Below are 21,117 nucleotides of genomic sequence, written 5' to 3' on the forward strand. Positions count from 1 at the left end.
GGGACAAAGGCATATTTAGAATTAATTTAGGTACAGATAAAAACAATAAAGCCGAATATTTAGATACATGAAAGGGAAAGGCATTGCATTCCTATGGTTTTTGAATTCCAGAGTTTGTTAATAAAAGACAATATGGCCAATGGCTAAAATTGACAGAAAAGGTTACTCAGCAGTCTCTGAAGAGCCATTAATTTTCTCTACATCTGGTCTACACACTTGCTGCCTAGATTCAGGTGTAAGATCAGTGACTGTCACATGTTTAAGGGTTTACCTACTCCAAGCAAGCAATTACCATAGTTTTTACCATACCTCTTACCTCTTACCATAGTTTTTGTGTTTTGCTTCTCACCCCAAAGAAACAGACAATACCACACCATTCATAGTCGTAGTAGCCCTTAACAATAACATCCTTTATGCCATTCTTTTTATTCCTCTGTAATTTCTTGAACACTAACACACACACAAATAATCTTATTCCTATTTAATATATTATACAGGCAAGCAGGGTAGGGGGAGATTCCTGTTGAGAAAACATAACCATGGCAACATCAGAGCCAGGGAGGGAACCATTGCTGCTTGTGAATTTCAATGTAATCAAGGCTACAGGAAAAAAGAGAAGAGTTTTTTCTTTCTTTTATCCCAGAACAGTGGAGAAGGAAAACACTTATCAGTAAGGCAGCTGGTCTGGTTTATGTTAGTGTTTTATTGTGAATCTGAAAAACAGGCAGTCGAGTCATACTTAGTATTTATTAGGGAAATCCTCTCATGCATGTCACAGGATTTGGAAATGAAACATTTTTAATGCACAGGCTGGTTGGAAATTCTTGAAGATTCAACTCCTATAATGTTCATTTAAATGTAAATAATTTGACATCAATCTTTGCTTTAGACTGGTCCAACCATTACTTTTTGGAGTGAGGTCCTTGTCTTGGTACTCAAAGACCAAGCACTATTCTTGCTTCAGGGAAAAAAAGGCAAACTGGCTTAGCATTAAATCATGTCTTTAACAGGAATCATTACAGCAACATCTATTCATTTTACTTCTGGATGATGCAGAATCTGACACCAGATGTTCACATTTCTGCATGCTAAGGATCTCAATCCATATCACATCTTTTAATACCTTTACTTCTCAGGAAGACAATTCTCAGAACTGTTCTGCAAAATGTTAGCTTTACAAAGACTGACATCTTCAAGATTAGTTATCATAGAGACAAAGGGATCTAAACTGGGTCTCCTTAGCTCCAACTCAGCATTCAGATGAATACCAATGAAATCAACAGAATGGTAGAAAGAACTAGAGGCCTCTTTTGTAACTTTGTGCTTTTTTCGAAGCCCTTGGTAGCAGCAGTAGAGCTTCTTGCCTATCCCTTAACTGTCAGAAGTAGAAACAGTGTATATGTACACCAGTCTGTATGAAGTAAGTATGGTTTTTAACAGGAGTGTAAACAATCTGGAGCCATAAATCATGGAATCTGAAGAGCCACAATGAATATCACCCACAGGCACCCATAATGGACATGGTTAGTGATTAAATGTGTGATTATATCATGACTCAAATGCTGTGATTTATGTATTTGTATACATTAGGATGTGATTTGAAAGGGTGAGCTTTGAATTTTGATGTTCCCACTCTTAAATCATTGCATCTAAGAACAGATGCCTATGGCACCACCACTTTCAATGGCAACCAACCTTATCTGCTACCAGGGACAGAGCACAGCAATTATGAGCAGGACTGCCAGAATAAAAAGCCTAAGCCTTTCACTACTTCCCACTTCAGGCTCTGCTACTGTACTCGGTAGAATTAAAATAATCTGCAAGCAACATTGCCAGTGTCTTCTGAAGATCACCTTGATGATCCAATGAAGGGGTATTAAGTATACTATGAGCCAAAGTCTTTGAGAAATCAAAAGACAGAGCATATTTTGAATTCCCCTCTCAATTCTTTTTTTCCATTGACCCTACATCAGAGCCATTCTTTTCCGCTCCCAAATTAATTTTTGGGAGTGATTAACTTTATCTCCTTGAATAGAAAAGATCAACTCACCTAATTATTTCAAATACTAAACCATAGTTTGAATGGGGCCTTTCCATCTCTGAGAACTGGAATTATTATTCCAATTCTTCTGGCTAAAAAATGCTCCCAGCGTGGGCATAAAGATCAATGATGGTGCACACATATGTGGAACTCCTAATCTAGCAACTACTACATGTTTGAAACTGAAGTGGTCTTAATACATGTCTTAAAGACCTTTCTTGGAATGCTGGTGTTTAACTGCAGAGTGCATGCTACATTCAGGGCATGTTTTGATATTAGTTATCTTTAAAGAGTCAGTTTAATATAACGTAACAAGGCTAAGAGTGAGGATTTGTATATCCTAGTCTTTCCTTAGGTATGGAAACCAGTCGGATGTCTTTGAGTCAGTCGCTCTTTAGCCCTAGAATGGGAAACTGAAAGTACAGGCAAACCACTTCGAAAAACTGCATTGATCTGCATGGATGTATAATCACCAGTAGTTAAGATTGATTCAAAGACCCCTAGCAACAACATCTTTAATTTACCACATTTGTTTAAGTCTGCAATGAAGTTTTTTAAAAACACATTTATAAAAGGTAGATGATTAAATTGGCCAATTCCTGAATTCCAGCTTTTGTTAATAAAAGACAACATGTCCAGTGATCTAACTGATGGGAGTAGTTACTTAGCAGTTTCTGTAGAACCATTCAGCTTCTCTATATCTGGTTCATACTCTTACTGCAAGAGAAACAAGACATTCTTATTTAAGAAATAAACAAGAAACAAGGAAGTACATACATTATTAAAAAAAACACCTCAGCAAAATTCTGGCAGATTTTTATATAACTCAGGTAGTATGTTTTTAAAGGGATAAGTAATTGGATAATTTTCATTATCTTCCAAGTTTGCTTTGCTGTTCCACCATTTTCATAATTCTGATCAAATATTCTAGGACATGTAATGCTTAATGGCAAAATAAAACATCTTCATAGATTAAGAATGTTTACACATGACTGGCCAGAGCAACTGATTAATAACTTTTACAGCTAGTTATGAAAATGAGATTACAATACTTGTAAAATTAACACTGCATTTCTAATTCTCTAGCCTCTGGACAATTTGCACAACAGGCAATTGAGCCATTCATAATTAACTAGCACATTTCAGTTTCCAGTTTTAATTTTCAGTGGTGCATCTTTCTGAGTCATCCATTAAAACTGTACCATTAAACAGGTACTGAGGTTTATTTATTTGCATTATTCCCTTCCACCATTAATGGCTTGATAAACTTTATGAAATATTTTTTTGTTACTGCTGCTTTCAAAACATTGAACAAGATCACTATTGCTTTTTGCAACAATTTAAATAAATCATCAACATTAATTTGCTGATATAGTATTTCTAGAAACACAAAGCATATGGATAACTTCTCCCTCTGTATTAGAAATCTGCAACCTTAGATATGCCATATATTTGATATAAGTATGAAGAACCTGTGACTACTTGCTTTCTTAATTACATCCAGAGCTTTCCCATTTCTGGCCTACTTTATACAATAATATTATTCAGCTTGGCTTAACTTGAACTCTTAGCCTGACTTTTCACCCTCTGACTTGTATTGATCATTAGTGCAATTGTGGTGCTAACATTTCTATATTCTGGAACAGGATGTGTTTTTGTCAATATTGCAGAACCATTACCCTAGTAATATTACTATCTATTGTAACTATTTTTGTCAGACAACCTAAACTTTTTTCATGTCTATTTATCCCCTCCTAACTGGCAAAGTATTATATATTAGATCTTTATAGAAGTCAAGCCAAAAGTTAAAACTTGGATGCAATGAAATTATTTCTTCGCAGGTAAGGAGGTGGAACAACTAACCACAGCATGGGTATAAATAAGCCTTTCATTACCTTTAAACATTTGCTTTGGAGAAAATGAACAACTTAAGGCTAAAGATCTATATTTTTTGCAGTTATTCCAGGGACTGAGATCAGCACGATTGCATCTTCCGAAAGCTGCATACAAAGATGAGTTGATAAAATATATATATATATTTCGTCAAATCAGCACAAATTGCCTATCAGAGATCTATGGGGGAGTAGGTGACTGTTATCCTGCTCTAATCAACGAAGTAAGCGAAACCTATTCGGCCAGAGGCATCTTCTAATGAAGTCACCTTTTCTATACCTGCATAGAAAAAAAGATTAAGGCATCGCAAAATTTTGCTTCAGAAGGATTAAATCATGAATCAAAAAATTCTTGTCGGTCCCTGTAAATTGCTCAAAGATTTACCTACAGCAGAATAACCCACCTGGTGGGAACCTAGTACTAAGTTTGATAGTAGAGAACTGGTAGTCCAACTACATAGTATTTCTTTTATAAAAAAGGGCTATGAAACGGCTTTTGGAGATGTGAGATCCTTTTCGGAGCCGTCTCCCCAGGCATTGAGTCCATCAGAAAAACTAGGATCCAACTGCCCGCGATGATGAGGAAAAAAAACACCTGCGTTCTCATTGCAAAATCCTTTTCTCTCCGCAACACCATATCCAATAGGAGGAATCCTTTCCCCAGTCGGAGACCCACCTGATCCGTTGCACTTCAACTCCCATAATTCTCGAGCCGGCCTCGGGTACTATGGGAAATGAAGTTCAACCTTGTTCGGAAGACAGCAAGTTAGGCAAACCGATCTTCAGAGCTGCGCCCTTTTCCATCCAGAGAAACTGGGTTTATTTTATTCCCTTGCAGGCTACGCCCAGGGGGACTGACATGCTGTTGCAGTACGGCCGGGCATTTCCGAGGCTTCCAAGGGCAAGGAGGTCTGCAATTTTTAACGAGATTTCCATTCCAGCCATATCCGGCGGAATGCCGAGATCCTATACTACTGGATCGCCGGAGGCCAAAGCTCGGCGGATCGTCCACGCAGTCTTTCCGTTGACCCAGCCTGCCCTCGTTGGGCTGCATTCCCATCTCTCGCAACCGGGAAAGCTCGAATCGGATCTAACTGCGGTGCCCTTTCTTCGAGCTTCCAAAATGCGAATTGCTAATTGAGACCCCCCCCCCCTCTTCCCACGAGAGCCAAACCGACAAGAAGGAATCCGAGAAGAATCTACGGGCGGAAAAAGAAAAACTAAACGGAGGCCCCAGCTTTCCAGCAGCCTTTTTCTCGCTGTAGCTAGGAAATGTAGTCCTGGATAGCGCGGCGTGCAGCAGCTATTTACTTTTTATCTCTGTATCTGCGCTCGACGGCATTTCTCGCCAGCTATTCTATTAAGGGCTCGCTCTTTTTTTAAAAAAAAATCCCGAGCTGCCAGTTGACTGAATAGAAATACAGGCGAGCCACATCAGAGCATGCGCCAAGTTAGATTAACACTTAATTGAGAAAAATGCTCACGATATATAAATTGTAGTGTAAATCTAAATTGGCGCATTCAGTCAACTGGAAATATACTGGTATATATAAAGTTACAAAATTTCCGAGCACCGAATAAAATTCATTACGCAGGTTCGGCTTGCAAACGACGGGAAAATGAAATAGCTCATGTGGTATAAAGTAAACAGTGCGAGCCCGCGAATTTACTTTTTTTTTTTTTTTTTGCCGTTGCTCAAATCTAAGGCTTCCTTAGGTTGCCCCTCAGAAAGTCACGTTCTCTCTAACGCACCTTTCCGGAAGTGCGAGCTTATAAAGCGACTACACCTTTTCTTATCTCCCTCAACAGCCCAGCGAGAAAACCGCGCGAATTTAGATTTCAGGGCGTGCTGGGAAATCCTCGCCTTTTGGCGCAAGGCACGCCGGGAACTTGGGGCGGATTGGTGGCGACTGTGACGACAACAAGAAGGACGGGGGCGGGGCCGGAGGCGGCCATTCCCGTCGCAGGGAGTTTGGCAGTTTCCGGAGTTGAGGAAGGCGGTTCGTCTGAAAGGCGGCGGCCGGGCGAAGTTCGAGAGCGGCGGCGGTTGCTGTGATGTACCACAGCAGCACGCAGAGGCGCTACTGGACTTTCCGTAGCGAAGAGGAGTTGGTCCGCAGGCGCTCTGACGCCAACCGCAAGTTCAGATGCAAAGCGGTGGCCAATGGCAAGGTAAGAGGGGGGGGGGGAGCAGAAGAGTCAAGGAGCCCCCGAGCGTGCTCTCCGTTGCATTTGCCTTGGGTCTTTTGGATTTGTCAAAATGGTACAGGTAGCCCTCGCTTACCGACGTTAATTGGGGCTGGGAACCCCTATCACTCCACAACACGATCATAATGCGTGGGTGTCACTGTCAAGCGAGCACACCGACTTATGGAGGCAGTTGGCAGTCCCGGTGAACGTGAATCCCGCGTGGTTGCTGTGTCCACTGTCGTGCGATTACTACCCTGCGGGCTTCCCCATTGCCTTTGCTTGTTGGAAGCTGGCATCACATATCTGGGACATGATACTGTTATAATTGGGAGCCAGTTGCTAAACACTGGAATTGTGGCCATGTCACTGAGGATGCAGCAACGGCTGTAACTGTGAAGAGCTGTTACAAGTACCATTCATTCAGCACTACTGTAACTTTGAGTGGGTGCTCATTCATTTAGGATAGCCTGTATATACCAACCCTAATTTATATGCTGGCTGGGGAATTCTGGGAACTGAATTCCACACATCTTAAAAGTTGCCAAGTTTGGAAAACACTGTTATATAGATTCTATTTTCCTTTAAGAATAAGTGAAAGGAATGTTTTAGTCAGTGTGTCATGTCCCTGTGAACAGGTGTTGTAAGACTTCTCTTGGTAGGAGTAAGATACAGTATAATATCTGTGCATTATTTTACAATTGCGTTGACCACTAAGTGGATAAACATGTATAGTAGTTATAGTCTAACTGTTACTGATAGAGAATATTGATGCACTGAAATTGATTGGTGCACTCATGTTATCTAGTTTGATAATGAAACATCTGCAAGAAAACAACCAAGTTCGGGGAGCACCAAGGACCTCTCTAACTGTTATATGGTTTCCCAAAGTCCTTCTGTGCAAATATGTAGATTTATACTCTCAATTTCTTTAGCTGCTTGGGGATAATGGAAGTGGTAGTCTTGCACATGTGAACAGTACTAGGTTAGTAAAGCTCATGTATAGGATTATGCCTTAAGTCAGGGCTTTCAAACTCCCAGCCTGTGGGCCATATGTGTCATATGCTAGCCATGCCCACACCTGGTTTAACAAAGGGGGAAAAATCCTGATACGTCATGTACCATGTGAGTTTGGCACCCCTGCCTTAAGTGGTTCCACTTAATAGCTGTAGTCTGTGTTAGTGAATTGTGATTTCTATTTAAGATATGTATTATTCTTTCATAAGGTTCAACAGACAGACTCGTTTCTTCTTGACCAACATGAAGAGCTGATAATTTGTAAATATTATGAAAAAAGATTAGCAGACTTTTGCTCTGTATTTAAGCCAGTAATGCCCAAATCTGTTATGGTAAGTAGTTGAATTTTTTACACATGTTTTAATATTCCATTTTTTTAATGCTCATGACATAGTAGTATAAATTAAGCACACATCTGGGTTCATATAATATCCTGTAGTTTAAAAATGGCTATGTTGGATGTAAATAGCTAATTCTCTGTAAGTTTTAATCATCCTTTTCTTCATTTTTCAAAATTTAATGTGGATTTCAATGTTTTCCATATGCAGAAATATTTTATTTTGTACATTAGCATCAGTTAATAGTTTTGTACATTAGTATTAATGCTGATTTGAAATGTTGAAAAGATACGCAGAACAGTTTCTCTTCCAAGTAATTAGTACTGCCTTAAGGTTAGTTCTCTGTGATTGATGGCTTCATTTCCATTTAGACCCTGGTCCACCTTATTTTGTTAAGTGGGAAGAGAAAGAAAATATACATCAAATGTCAGAGCAGCAGTTAGATCAGTTTATAATATTGTAATATTTGTAATCAATTTGTAATAGTTTGACAAACAGCTTCTGCAAGAGTTATGCAGCAGACATGCAGCAGAATGCACTGAAGATCAAAACACTGTCAGGAAAGCTAATTATCTTGCCATACTGCTAAATTCTGCTATAGGAGACCACATCTCAGATCAGTGGTAGGGACAACCAAACAAGTCCCATAATTCTGGAAAAACTACAGTTATGAAGAATATAAGCCTATCTGATATCATAGGAATGAAGACTTGTATTTATTGTATTTGTGAAGTATACCATTTTTGACTTGGAGAAGGGCAGAATTACTGATCTAGTGTGCTGTTGAAACTTGCACCAGAGTTTCATTTTTAATTTTTTTCCTAGCTATAAAACAAAGCATTTTCTCTTAGTATACTGGAATCAGCTCTTCTGTAAAAATATCTACAGATCTCTCATATCCTGGTCATAAATTGCTTCAACTTCTACCCTCAAAACGACATTATAGGGCATTGTACACCAAAACAACTAGACACAAGGACAGTTTTTCCTGAATGCCATCACTCTGCTAAACAACTAATTCCCACAACACTGTCAAATTATTTACTAAGATTGTATTACTATTGCTTTTCTCATCCTTTCTAGTACCTATCTCTTCCCACTTATGATTATAACTGTGTTGCTTGTATATTTACAATTTATATTTTATTTGTTTCCTAGTATGATTTGATTACTTATTAGTAACCTATGACTAAGTGTTGTATGTTTTGATTCTCGAATATATTTTTTCTTTATGTACACTGAGAGCATATGCAACGAAGACTAATTCCTTGTGTGTCCAATCACACTTGGCCAATAAAGAATTCTACTCTGTTTAGAAGGGAATTCTAGTATTGTTTTTTCTGCACTCTGCTCTTTAATAGAAAAATGTTTTAGTATTTCCAAGTAGATTGGAGCAAACATTCTATTTTATTCTCCTGGGCCAATTTATACATAAAATAGACGCACTTTTCATTGATAAGGTAATAAGCTATTTCAGGGCTGCATCCTTTGTTTCATAAATTCCCTTTCTGACTCTATTGATTTGATTTTTTTCTGAATAGATGTGTGTAGAACTGAGCAGTATGTTATTTAGTTTTACATTGGCATTTTAAAATGTGTCTTGTATTTATTGTTATGTTTATAACAAGCAATTTGAATGAACTTTCCAACTTTTTTGTACTTTTAGGGTACAGCCTGCATGTATTTCAAACGTTTTTATCTCAATAACTCAGTAATGGAATATCATCCCCGTATAATTATGTGAGTAACTCTTAACCATTTATGCTTTGATATCACTTAAAATTAATAATGTTTATATATTTTTGAAATTTTAACAAGAGACAAGGAATATGTAGGGCTCATATTCATATTCCAAAGTGAAAACTGCCTGTTTCTCAGGAAAATGTTTTTGGTCTTGAAATTAATTATATTGTCTCAAGTACATATACTTTCATTACAGTAACATGTTTGTGTTTTGCTTTTAAGGTTAACGTGTGCATTCTTGGCTTGTAAAGTAGATGAATTTAATGTATCTAGTGCACAATTTGTTAGTAACCTCCAAGACAGCCCAGCAGGACAGGAGAAAACATTGGAACAGATCTTGGAATATGAATTACTTCTTATTCAGCAGCTGAACTTCCACCTTATAGTACATAACCCATACAGACCATTTGAAGGGCTATTGATTGATTTGAAGGTATCTTTTTTTCTTACCAAGTTAAACATTGATTGCAATAATTTTATTAAATGTTGTTATATGAATAATACAGAGATATTTAAACTTTTACAGTGTTAATTACTGAGTATCTCTTTTTAAGCTAATATATTTTAAAAATGAATGGGCAGACTATGAACATAGATATCAATGTTAATTATATAACCCCATCTTTAATACCTTAGATTTTCTTTGCACATATTTCAAAACCCTTTCTTCAGTTTTTTGAAAATTGTAATAAAATATTGCTTTTAAAACTGAGTGCCAACATGATGGTTGGAAATGTTGAATTGTTTGTGCAGATGTTCATATATGTTTGACAGGATTCTTAATTTCTTTGTAAATAAGGATATTACCTATATAATACTTACGAACATCAAAGTTATGAGTAATGAGATATAGAAAAATGTAGGTGTTTTTTTTTTTTGCTACCCTTAAATATCAGTAAAGATAAATCTTGGTAAAGGGTTGGATATAATCAGCTTAAAAAATCTATGAGCTTTTTTTATTTTGAAGAACAAGGTACTGTGGAAGACTTTTTGGTTTGATTTTGTAAGCTCCAAGTTTTGATCACTATCAAATCAATTCATGAAAACCTTGGTATTATATACGATTATTCTGAAGTGGGTGAAAAAGACCACAGAATAAATAAGCTTTTTAGTTTAGTTTAGTTTGTTTTATATTATTGCTTGAAAATGGGGAAATCCTTTTAGTACGTGCCTTTCATTTGAAGGTACTTGTCTTGGATATTGGCTTGGAGGAAATTGTAACAACATATTATTCCAAAGTATTATTGTCTGTTACTTATTTTCTAGACCCGTTATCAATTGCTTGAGAATCCTGAGATATTGAGGAAGACAGCAGATGATTTTCTTAATCGAATATCATTGACAGATGCCTGCCTTCTATTTACACCTTCTCAGATAGCTCTCACTGCTATGGTATCGAGTGCATCCAGGGCAGGATTTAATATGGAAAGGTAGGCAGTTTCTGAATATTTAAGCAATCACATAAGTATCCTCTGTTTCTGTAGGAAAAATATAGGCTATAAAAAAGGCAAGAATAATGATAACTGCTGGAACAACAATTCAGTCAGACATATACCCCAAATTCCAGGTTTTGATTTGATTACTTGAGCAACTTTATATAAGAGTTTGGCAGCAGTAAATCATTAATTCTAGTGTGTGTAGAATTTTTCTGCGGAATAATCACTTTTACAACTTTTAAAAATGCTTTAGCCTGTCAAAATAGGTGAGTATGTATGTATGTATGTATGTATGTATGTATGTATGTATGTATGTATCTCTGCTATTTGTGTCTGAATGTTATTGTTCTGCTTATGGAAGATTGTACCTCCCATTTGAATTATTGCAATGTGCTAGATGGGGCTGCCCTTGAGGAACACCCTAAAGCTTCAACTGTTCCAGAATATGACTGTGCTCAGGATGGGTACTCCTAGCTTTACCCATATAGTACCTCTGTTGTGGCAGCTACACTGGCTTCCACTTTCCTCCTGAGTGCAATTTAAGGTGCTGGTTTTCACCTTTAAATCCCTGTATGGCAGTTGCCCAAGTTATCTGCAGGGCTGCCTTTCTCTAATAACACCAGGGAAAGGGAAACATGCTACCAGGTTATACAGGGTGGGTATGCTTTTAGTCCCTTCCCTTAACATTGACACATTAAGTGAGCTAGGAAGAGTGCCTTTTCTGTGGCAGCCCCTGCCCCATGGAAACCTCTTCTGCCTGAAATTTGGCAGGTCTCTACCTTCCTAACCTCCTGTGAAGCGCAAGTGCTGGGATAAGATGTGGTGACTGCATATCTGAAGCTTGATTTGGTGCCAGAGTTTTATTTTTGATGCATTTGGTTTTAATATTTTTAATATGGTTTCTTGATTGGCAGCCACCCAGAGTTTGGTATAAGACAGCTATATAAATGTTTTAAACAAAGAGGGAAAAACTTGTGGAAATACAAGAAATTAATTCTAATACAAATTACTTTATTTTTTTAAAATTGCTTTCATGCACATAAATTGTATTTTAAATACTTAAAATATCTGGCATTGCCTATCGTGAAATGTTAGGACACATTCTTTTTATGATATATAATTTAATTCTCTTTGGCTGTTTGTTAATTTTCTGAAATTTTTAATAGTTACTTGTCAGGAACCCTAATGTTCAAAGATAACAAAGCATCCCTTTCGCAGTTGCTGGATGGAATGAAATGTGAGTATTGATGTTGACAAACATTACCTACATTTTTATTTTAAAAATCCTTGATGCTTCAGAAAGGAAAAGGTGAAGAATTTGATATGTTTTATGAGTTGTAAAAGTTTATTTTTGATATTTCTTACTGAATAAAAGGACCCATTATTTTAGAACAAAAAGAGCTGCAATCTTGTCTGTTTCCATCTTTCTTACTCCCTCTTTCCTACATAAAAGAGGACCTGACTTGGGGTGCTCACATTGCAGCCCTGGTCAAAAGGGCCCAGCAGAGATTATACTACCTGATACTTCTCAGGAAACAACAACTGAATGAAAAATTGCTGGTGACCTTCTACCGCTGCACTATATAGAGCATTTTAACTTATTGAACCTCTGTATGGTTTGCCAATTGCACAGTGGCAGATAGGAAAGCACTCCAGAGGATTAATGTCACTGTCCAGAGGATCATTGGTTGCCCTCTCCCCTCTTTGGAAGAGCTTTATAGCTCCCGCTGCTTTAAGAAAGTTCAAAACATTCTCAAAGATCCATCTCATCCTTGACACCCTGTTTTTGAACTATTACCATCTGGCAGATGGTACAGGACAATAAAAACAAGGACAAATAGGCTGAAAAACAGCTTCTATCCCAGGGCAATAACTATATTGAATTCTACTGTATAGTGTCATACTAATGTATCAGGGGTTTTCAATTCAGTTGTATAGACTGTGAAGGACATATGTTTTTGCTTTATTTTTATAGTTTTCTTATGTATGATGTACACTGAAGATGGCATTTAATTTCGTTGTATGAGGTGCAATGACAAGTAAACTATTCAGACTATACTCCCTGTGTCAGCATGTAGGATAGAAAAGTTGAAGTCTTACAAAATATCCTGTTATCAATAAAGAAGAATATTTGTAACTCAGGGTTGAAATGAGGGGTTCTTGGTGCTCTCTGACCTTGATTGTTTTCTTGCAGATGTTTCATTACCCAAACTAGGTATCAGTGCTAGTCACTGATGATGATAGTGTAGCACTGATAATGTTACCTAGTTTGTGTAATGAAATTTCTTCAAGAAAGCAACCATGCTGAGAGAGCACCTCATATCCTGTTATATAAAATGTTTGTAGCTGTATGGATTTCTGTAATATTAACTGGCACAGTCTCATTAACAGGTTTGTTTTATCTGTTTTGATACTGAGTTTTATGTTGCCTGATTCCAGAGTGTCCAGGAGATATTACAATGTCAACAACTATACTAATGTTTTTCTTTAGGACTTAACTAGATTCTGTTTTGGTTGATTTATACAGTATTTTGAACCATTGATGTATAAACATACCTAGGTCTCTAACATTTTCTCTGCGACTGTATTGCTAACTATATGATTAGACTCCAGAAAACTAAAAACAATGAAATAACAATTTTAGTGTAATTAACTGTATATTTGACATTGATAAAAATAAATGATGTATATCAATTAAAATAAAGATAGAGTACAGTAGTTAGTATAGTAGTTAGAGTGCAGTAGTGCAGGCTAATTCTTTTGATTGCCAACAGTTTGATCCTGACTGGCTCAATATTGACCTAATCTTCCATCCTTCCGAGGTCGGTAAAATGGGGACCCAGATTGTTGTGGGCAATATGCCGACATTGTAAACTGCTTAGAGAGGGCTGTGAGCCACTATGAAGCAGTATATAAGTCTTATGTGCTATTGCTAAATTTGGTAAAAGACTGAAAATTTTATACGATCTGAAGAGAAACCAGAGTAACTATGAAACTATAGCTCATGTTTTGCTATACTGCACCATCTATAAAGACTCATAGTTTCAATTTATAGCATCTTACCTAATAAAACATCTGAGAAATACTGATCTTTTTTACATGTAACTACTGTTAATCAGATGGGTATGAAGTAATTTCTCTGAAGGTCACCAAAGTCTGCTAAGCTGTATGTAAAATTAGGCAAACTTTAACAACCTACTGTTAATCCACTACCAATCACAATATATTACTTTGCTTGTCTTTTTTATTTTTTTGCTATTGTTATTGTTTTAATGCTTTTATTTGCTGGTCTATGACCATAATAAAGATTGATTGGCAAAAGAGCAGGACATTTAAACCAAGGATGTGTAAAAGAAGCTGAAACATTTCTTAGCAATGAAACATTTGTTTTTAATCTGAAAGAAACCATGATCAGTAACTGCTCTGTATTGCATCTTATTGAGATCTCAACCTAAACGGACATGTATTATGGGAAAGGAAGGCAATTTTTGAAATATCACTATTATCTTTCTTTCCTTGCAAGAGGCATTGGCCATATGTCACAACAGACAGGGGCAACCTTTTGCTACCCATGGATTTATATTAAATCTGGCGGTGGGGCATATCATTCAAGAATAGGACTAGGTTTGGAGAGCAGTCTGCAAAGTTTTTTTTCTTTTTACTGGAATTGTTACTCACCTCAAGATGGCAAGAAGCTTAATTTGTTTTGAACAATAAGGGGCAGAATGAGTTTCACAGGTCACTCAAACAGGCTATCGGGAGCCAGTCTAATCCATCCTGTGCCAGAGAGAGAAAGGTATTTTTTTCTCAGCTAACAACTTTACCATCTATATTATACTAAAATGAAAAAGGTGCTTCAAATTATTCATGGATGCATATGTAGCATGCCAGCAGTGTGTGTCTCTATGGGAATTAGTATAGTATTAGTAAAATCCAGGGAAATAATGGAGCTATCTTAAAGTCCTGTGGACAAATATTTTGAGAATGCATTGAATTCTCCAAAACATCCTGTTTCTGTTTGAATCTAGTATGCTGCAGAGACCTATGCTTGGGATTGAGCAATATTGAAAGCAACATTATATCATGAGCCATTATCTTCATTTTCTTCAGTGATTATAAGGCTAGTTGGCTAAATATGCTATGATTTGAAGAAATGAGATAAAAAGAATTTTGATAGCACTCTTTAGATATTGAAGTGTTGCTTGAGAAGAGAATCAGGACTAGCTCTCCATCATCCTAAAACGTGGCACTTTAAATAACAGCCATAAGAAGGCAGGTTCCAAGTGTTTCTTTTAAAAACAGTTTTAATACTTTTGAACATTTAAATAATAGAAACAATTACTTAGGCACAAGGTGGCCTTCCTTGCATATATTCAGATAAAGTCTGTACTGAGAAAAGAAATGATTCACCTTCCCTAATCTGATATCCTCCAACATATATCTTGGAATTAGAGAAATCCTTAGTTGACATCTGAAGCATTTCCATTCGAATAAGATTACAATAACCTAAAGTCCCTCAGATTTAGCTTCATTTGGCTCATATAAAGTCTGCCTACAGCTATTTTATCATAATACTTCCCTCACCCCAACCCGGTCGTTGCCTTTTGATCAGTTTTGTAGAAGAAAATAGGCTAAATATAAAATTATTTAGAATGCAAACTGTTTTGTGACTGATAGGATTTTCAACCAACACATTCGTTTTCTTAGAATTTCCTGATCTGTTTTTGGCTTTGGTAAATAACGTAATAGTTCATTTTTTATATTATTTTGATAAGTGTTTATTGCATTTGTATAGGCATGAAAAATCTAGTAAAAAAATATGAGCTACCACATCCTGAAGAAGTTGCTATTTTAAAACAGAAGCTAGAAAAATGTCACAGTCCAGAAGTTGCTCTTAATTCAAATATGTAAGTAATAGTTTAAAGCTTTGTTAAATTCCTTCTGTTCTAATCGCCTAATTTCTGGCTAGGGTTGTCTCTATTGATGCTATTGAAGGTGTTTGTTAGTATTTATTCCTCAGTTGGGGCTTAAATGTATAATACGATGAAAGTCGTTTCGTGGATTATAATGTTGCTTAGCAAAAACTTTAATGCAGCAAGGTTGAAGAGGGATAGGTTTATGTTATACAATAAACATGGATAAAGAGAAGATGAAGGATATTATATAAAAACATTATTTAGCCTCATTTAACAACATTAGAACTTACGGAGTTGTTTAATGCCACATTCCTGTACTAGGCATTATTTATATAAATAGAAAAAGTTTACTTTCAAAGAACACTTTTGGATTAAATTATTCTGCTGTGGGTTATATACTCTCAAGTTTTTTGGAGGTTGCATGATGGAGAAAATGAAACAAACAGTAGATGGGGCAAGAGATAGAAATGGTGAGGATGCTCATTCTCATACTCCCGTTTCCCCCCCCACACACACACACTTTTTTTTTTTTTTGCTAAGTTGGATACCAAAAGCCTAAGATGATCTGTTACTGAAGGCTTCATAAATGTAGTAGAAAGAAATTGCAAAATAATATTCCTATTAATCTGAAGGTTGATTTATTGAATTTATTATTTTTCCAACTTCATCAGTCTTTTTTGCATTACTTTTTCTATAATCTATCAATGGAAAACATGTTTTTTATGGAAGTTGATTCCGGTATACAAAAGTATATGTCTAACAAATTTCCAATTTACCTCAGAGATAAATTTAAATTTATAGTTTTAAGAGATTTATAGTGTTAAATGTGCCCTAACTGCAGAGGGAAAGTGTCCCAAGCCTGCTGTGCTTTTTTTGTTACTCTCAGTTCTTATTGCTACATACCTGCAGAAAGCCTCTGGATTTTCCAGAGTCTTTAATCCCTGGGAAAGATAGAATCCTTCAATTACCCTCTCCTCTTCTAAGAATGGCTATATTTATTTTTTACATTTATTTGCTTCCTATCTCGCTATGGGGCAACTTTAGGTGGCTTACAATAATAAAAAGGAAGAAAAATGAAAGGAGCGTAAACAGACTGGAAGTAAAATAATAGAACAATAAAATAAACAATGACAAAGGAACACGAGAATAATCTGAGAACTTAAAAGATGGATGGGTGGAGGGCAGAGCAAGTGGTAAGGAGATGGAGTCTGCCATCAGTCCACACCAGTAAAACTGCACCATTTTGTTCCCCAGGCCAACCGGCAGTGCCATGTCTTCAGGCTCTCAGAGCAGGATAGGATTAGAAATAGAATCATTTGATATTGAATAAATCTTCAACATCAGGGATCCCCAAACTCTGGGCCGCGCAAGTGGCAGGCGAGCACATGCAGCTCCATTTGTGTGAGCGGCTGGCGCTCACGTGGAAAGCTACATTTGCACAAATTGTGGGTGTGCACACCCGTCACTTGCATAAATGGAGCTGTACACATGAGCACCCATTGCTTGTGTGGAACCATCCCTCTCCTAATCACCAGTCCGCAAAGCTGGAAAGGTTGGACACCTCTATTCTACACAGTAATTAAATTATTGCATTCTTTTAAATATAAAAATGGAATTGAATAAATTTAATAATAACCTGTAACATTTTTCTGCTGTGGGATTTTTGATAGGAAAAAAAGAAAAGGCTATGAAGGTGATGAATTCATCTCGAAAAAATCTAGAATGGAGCAGGTTAGTAGTAGGTTTTATATCACCAGATTAAATTTGTATTTAAACTGTATTATTAAATCAAAAACACATTATTTTTAGATGGCACCTGTATCATGTCAAGAATCACTTTTTCACCAGTTTTTTTAAAAAACTAAAACAAGTAATGCACTATTTTGTTCCTCTTATCAATTTTTATTGGTTTCTTTAGTTCATAAGAAATGAAGCAAAGATTGAATTTATAAATGTTAGGGATCATTCATTAAAATTTCCACCTGACACCTCAGAGCACTTTAATATATGCCACCATATTTTTTATTTTTTATCTACTTTTTAGTTTGAGTTGTGGTTTTAGTGGCTTTATTGTACACTGCTCAAAAAAAATAAAGGGAACACAAAAATAAGACATCCTAGATCTGAATGAATGAAATATTCTTATTAAATACTTCGTTCATTACATAGTTGAATATGCTGACAACAAAATCACACAAAAATTATCAATGGAAATCAAATTTAGCAACCCATGGAGGTCTGGATTTGGAGTTACACTCAAAATTAAAGTGGGAAAAAACACTACAGGCTGATCCAACTTTGATGTAATGTCCTTAAAACAAATCAAAATGAGGCTCAGTAGTGTGTGTGGCTTCCATGTGCCTGTATGACCTCCCTACAATGCCTGGGAATGCTCCTGATGAGGTGGCGGATGGTCTCTTGAGGGATCTCCTCCCACACCTGGACTAAAGCATCCCCCAACTCCTGGACAGTGTGGTGCAACGTGGCTTTGGTGGATGGAGTGAGACATGATGTCCCAGATGTGCTCAATTGAATTCAGGTCTGGGGAACGGGCGGGCCAGTCCATAGCATCAATGCCTTCGTCTTGCAGGAACTGCTGACACACTCCAGCCACATGAGGTCTAGCATTGTCTTGCATTAGGAGGAACCCAGGGCCAACCGCACCAGCATATGGTCTCACAAGGGGTCTGAGGATCTCATCTCGGTACCTAATGGCAGTCAGGCTACCTCTGGTGAGCACATGGAGGGCTGTGCGGCCCCCTAAAGAAATGCCACCCCACACCATTACTGACCCACTGCCAAACCGGTCGTGCTGGAGGATGTTGCAGGCAGCAGAATGTTCTCCACAGCATCATCAGACCCTGTCACGTCTGTCACATGTGCTCAGTGTGAACCTGCTTTCCTCTGTGAAGAGCATAGGGCCCAGTGGCGAATTTGCCAATCTTGGTGTTCTCTGGCAAATGCCAAACGTCCTGCACGGTGTTGGGCTGTAAGCACAACCCCCACCTGCGGACGTTGGGCCCTCATACCACCTTCATGGAGTCTGTTTCTGACTGTTTGAGGAGCCACATGCCCATTTGTGGCCTGCTGGAGGTCATTTTGCAGGGCTCTGGCAGTGCTCCTTCTGTCCCACCTTGCACAAAGGCGGAGGTAGCAGTCCTGATGCTGGGTTGTTGCCCTCCTACGGCCTCCTCCACGTCTCCTGATGTCCTGGCCTGTCTCCTGGTAGCGCCTCCATGTTCTGGACACTACGCTGACAGACACAACAAACCTCCTTGCCACAGCTCGCATTGATGTGCCATCCTGGATGAACTGCACTACCTGAGCCACTTGTGTGGGTTGTAGACTCCGTCTCATTCTACCACTAGAGTGAAAGCACCTCCAGCATTCAAATGTGACCAAACCATCAGCCAGAAAGCATAGGAACTGAGAAGTGGTCTGTGGTCACCACCTGCAGAACCACTCCTTTATTGGGGATGTCTTGCTAACTGCCTATGCTTTCCACCTGTTGTCTATTCCATTTGCACAACAACATGTGAAATTGATTGTCAATCAGTGTTGCTACCTAAGTGGACAGTTTGATTTCACAGAAGTGTGATTGACTTGGAATTACATTGTGTTGTTTAAGTGTTCCCTTTATTTTTTTGAGCAGTGTATTTTGTTTATCATGTGTGTCATCCAGAGTCACTACAATAGATGGGTGGCTACTATACAAATGTGATAAAGAAGTAAAACATACCCTGTTTCTCCAACAATATGGCCTCCCCCAATAGGAAGTCCCAGCATGTTTTATAGGCATGAAATGAAATTAAGCCCCTCCCCCCAAATTAAGGCCTATATTAAAACATGCAAAATGGGGGGGAATGGTTGGGGGGCTTGCTGTTAGGAAGTACTTTTGTTGCACACCCAGATATGGTGCTGCCTGCATTGACCCTGATACGAAGTGCCCCACCAATGCTGAGGTCAACATCCAAGCTGTCGCCGCCCGCCCGAAGATGCAAGGGGAGGGAATTAAGTCACCCCCGAAAAGACAGCCTAGCCATTTTTTCGGGGCTCAAAAAAAAATAAGACCCAGCCTTATTATATGAGAAACACGGTAAATTATCATGGAATCAAAGGAGCAGGAGCAGTTCCCAGATACCTTGCACAGCAGCTTATGGGACTATAGATATTAAGAAATTTATACCTTATTTTACTCAATAAACCAGCACTATTGATAACTAAATATTACCAAATTATTAAAATAATTTTGCCTTATTTACAAAATTTAAAAGTATTAGGAATATGCAGACAATTAAAATTAGCACTGTAATTGTTAACCAGTTTACATTTGCATGTTACACAACTAAATGATTTTAACATTGAATATAATACTAAATTAGAATATTTAAGGGAAAAACCTAGTTCATATTTGTACCACCTTGTCAAACTTTGTGAAAGAAATATTAAATTAAATTTTAAGTACAATAACAAGGTCAAAATTAGAATCTGATACTGTATTATATTTGAAATTGCAAAAATTAGTGAAGTATATATTTTACTTTTGGTTTTGAAATAAATGTGACATTAAATGCAAAACATGTTGGAAGAACATGAGCTAAAGATAATCATGGTTTAAACTAAGCAATCAGAATTTATTCCTAATATACTACATATATTTTTAGAAGATGAAATTACCTTTCATTGAATTAAATCTTTGTACCATTCGCTCTAATCTTTCTGACTCAGGTGAAAATCTTTTCATGTCCTGTTTCAGTTGGACATCTGGATATGCTAGAACCAAATTTATGTGTACTGAGATTCTTCCATCTTTATTTTTGCTTACAGTATTGAAGTTGTTCAGTAATAGTTGTAACTTATTTGAAAATGCTGATGATAGGCTTGTCATATTTGCTTTATATGAATAAAATTTGCCTTTTGATATTAAAAACATCTGTTATGTAATCAGGATTGTTGATAAATTAAGAGGAGTGTTTTTCAAAGCTTGTGTACTTAACTCACTCTAACAGGATACTTATTGTGACCAATCTTTATGCATGAAAAAAATTGATTTAGGAATAAGTTGGGAGTTTTAATCTTTTGTAATATGTGGTTAATTTCATTTTGTTTTACTTAGGATGAATGGACAGATGATGAGTTCATGGACTGATATATCTACATTCCTAATAGAAAATAAAATCTGAATTAATATTCATTGGAAATAAACCCAGGCAGCATGTTGTACAACTTATCATTCATCAGAAAATTATATATTTATAATAAATTTTTTTTACAAAGTGACTGCAATACTTGAACTTGCTTAAGTGGCATTAATATGACTTCACAATGAACAAGGCTTGTCACTGCTTCTTTTCATTGAGAATTGGCCATCAACCAACTGTAATAACTATGTCCAGAGAAGATATGAACATAGCTACATTCAAAGGGCCTGTACAAATACCTTATAGCTCCATAATTGTCTTCAGGTAGCACTAATCATGAAATAATCTCAGGATGATGCCATGCAATGAATTTGAAATTCTTAGTATATTTAAATTTTATTTTTTA

At 37.1% G+C, this 21,117-nt stretch overlaps 1 protein-coding gene and 1 long non-coding RNA gene across 3 annotated transcripts; one reads left to right on the top strand and one right to left on the bottom strand.

The window, feature by feature from the left end:
- Positions 1 to 736: 736 nt before the first annotated feature.
- On the bottom strand, positions 737 to 4,599 carry LOC148132543 (uncharacterized). The gene is made up of 2 exons (XR_015748154.1): positions 4,338 to 4,599; positions 737 to 2,758 (listed from the first exon to the last, which is right to left on the bottom strand). It is a non-coding gene; the product is annotated as an uncharacterized LOC148132543 (long non-coding RNA).
- Positions 4,600 to 4,642: 43 nt separating this feature from the next.
- On the top strand, positions 4,643 to 20,833 carry CCNH (cyclin H). Of its 2 annotated transcripts, none has more exons than XM_026672173.2 (9): positions 4,643 to 6,105; positions 7,347 to 7,469; positions 9,142 to 9,215; positions 9,441 to 9,651; positions 10,485 to 10,648; positions 11,821 to 11,891; positions 15,450 to 15,561; positions 17,241 to 17,301; positions 20,687 to 20,833. In XM_026672173.2, the coding sequence occupies exons 1-9, from the start codon at positions 5,989 to 5,991 to the stop codon at positions 20,717 to 20,719; spliced, it is 966 nt and encodes a 321-aa protein (XP_026527958.1). In that variant the 5' UTR covers positions 4,643 to 5,988; the 3' UTR covers positions 20,720 to 20,833. The 2 variants fall into 2 exon arrangements, with proteins under 2 accessions (XP_026527958.1, XP_087814332.1); XM_087958206.1 differs by having other exon boundaries at positions 5,813 to 6,105; positions 17,241 to 17,296; positions 20,685 to 20,833.
- Positions 20,834 to 21,117: the final 284 nt, after the last annotated feature.

Source organism: Notechis scutatus, chromosome 2 (assembly GCF_049901735.1).
Source record: "Notechis scutatus isolate UNSWTSFEM ecotype Mainland chromosome 2, rNotScu1.2, whole genome shotgun sequence".
NCBI classification, from domain to species: Eukaryota; Metazoa; Chordata; class Lepidosauria; order Squamata; family Elapidae; genus Notechis; species Notechis scutatus.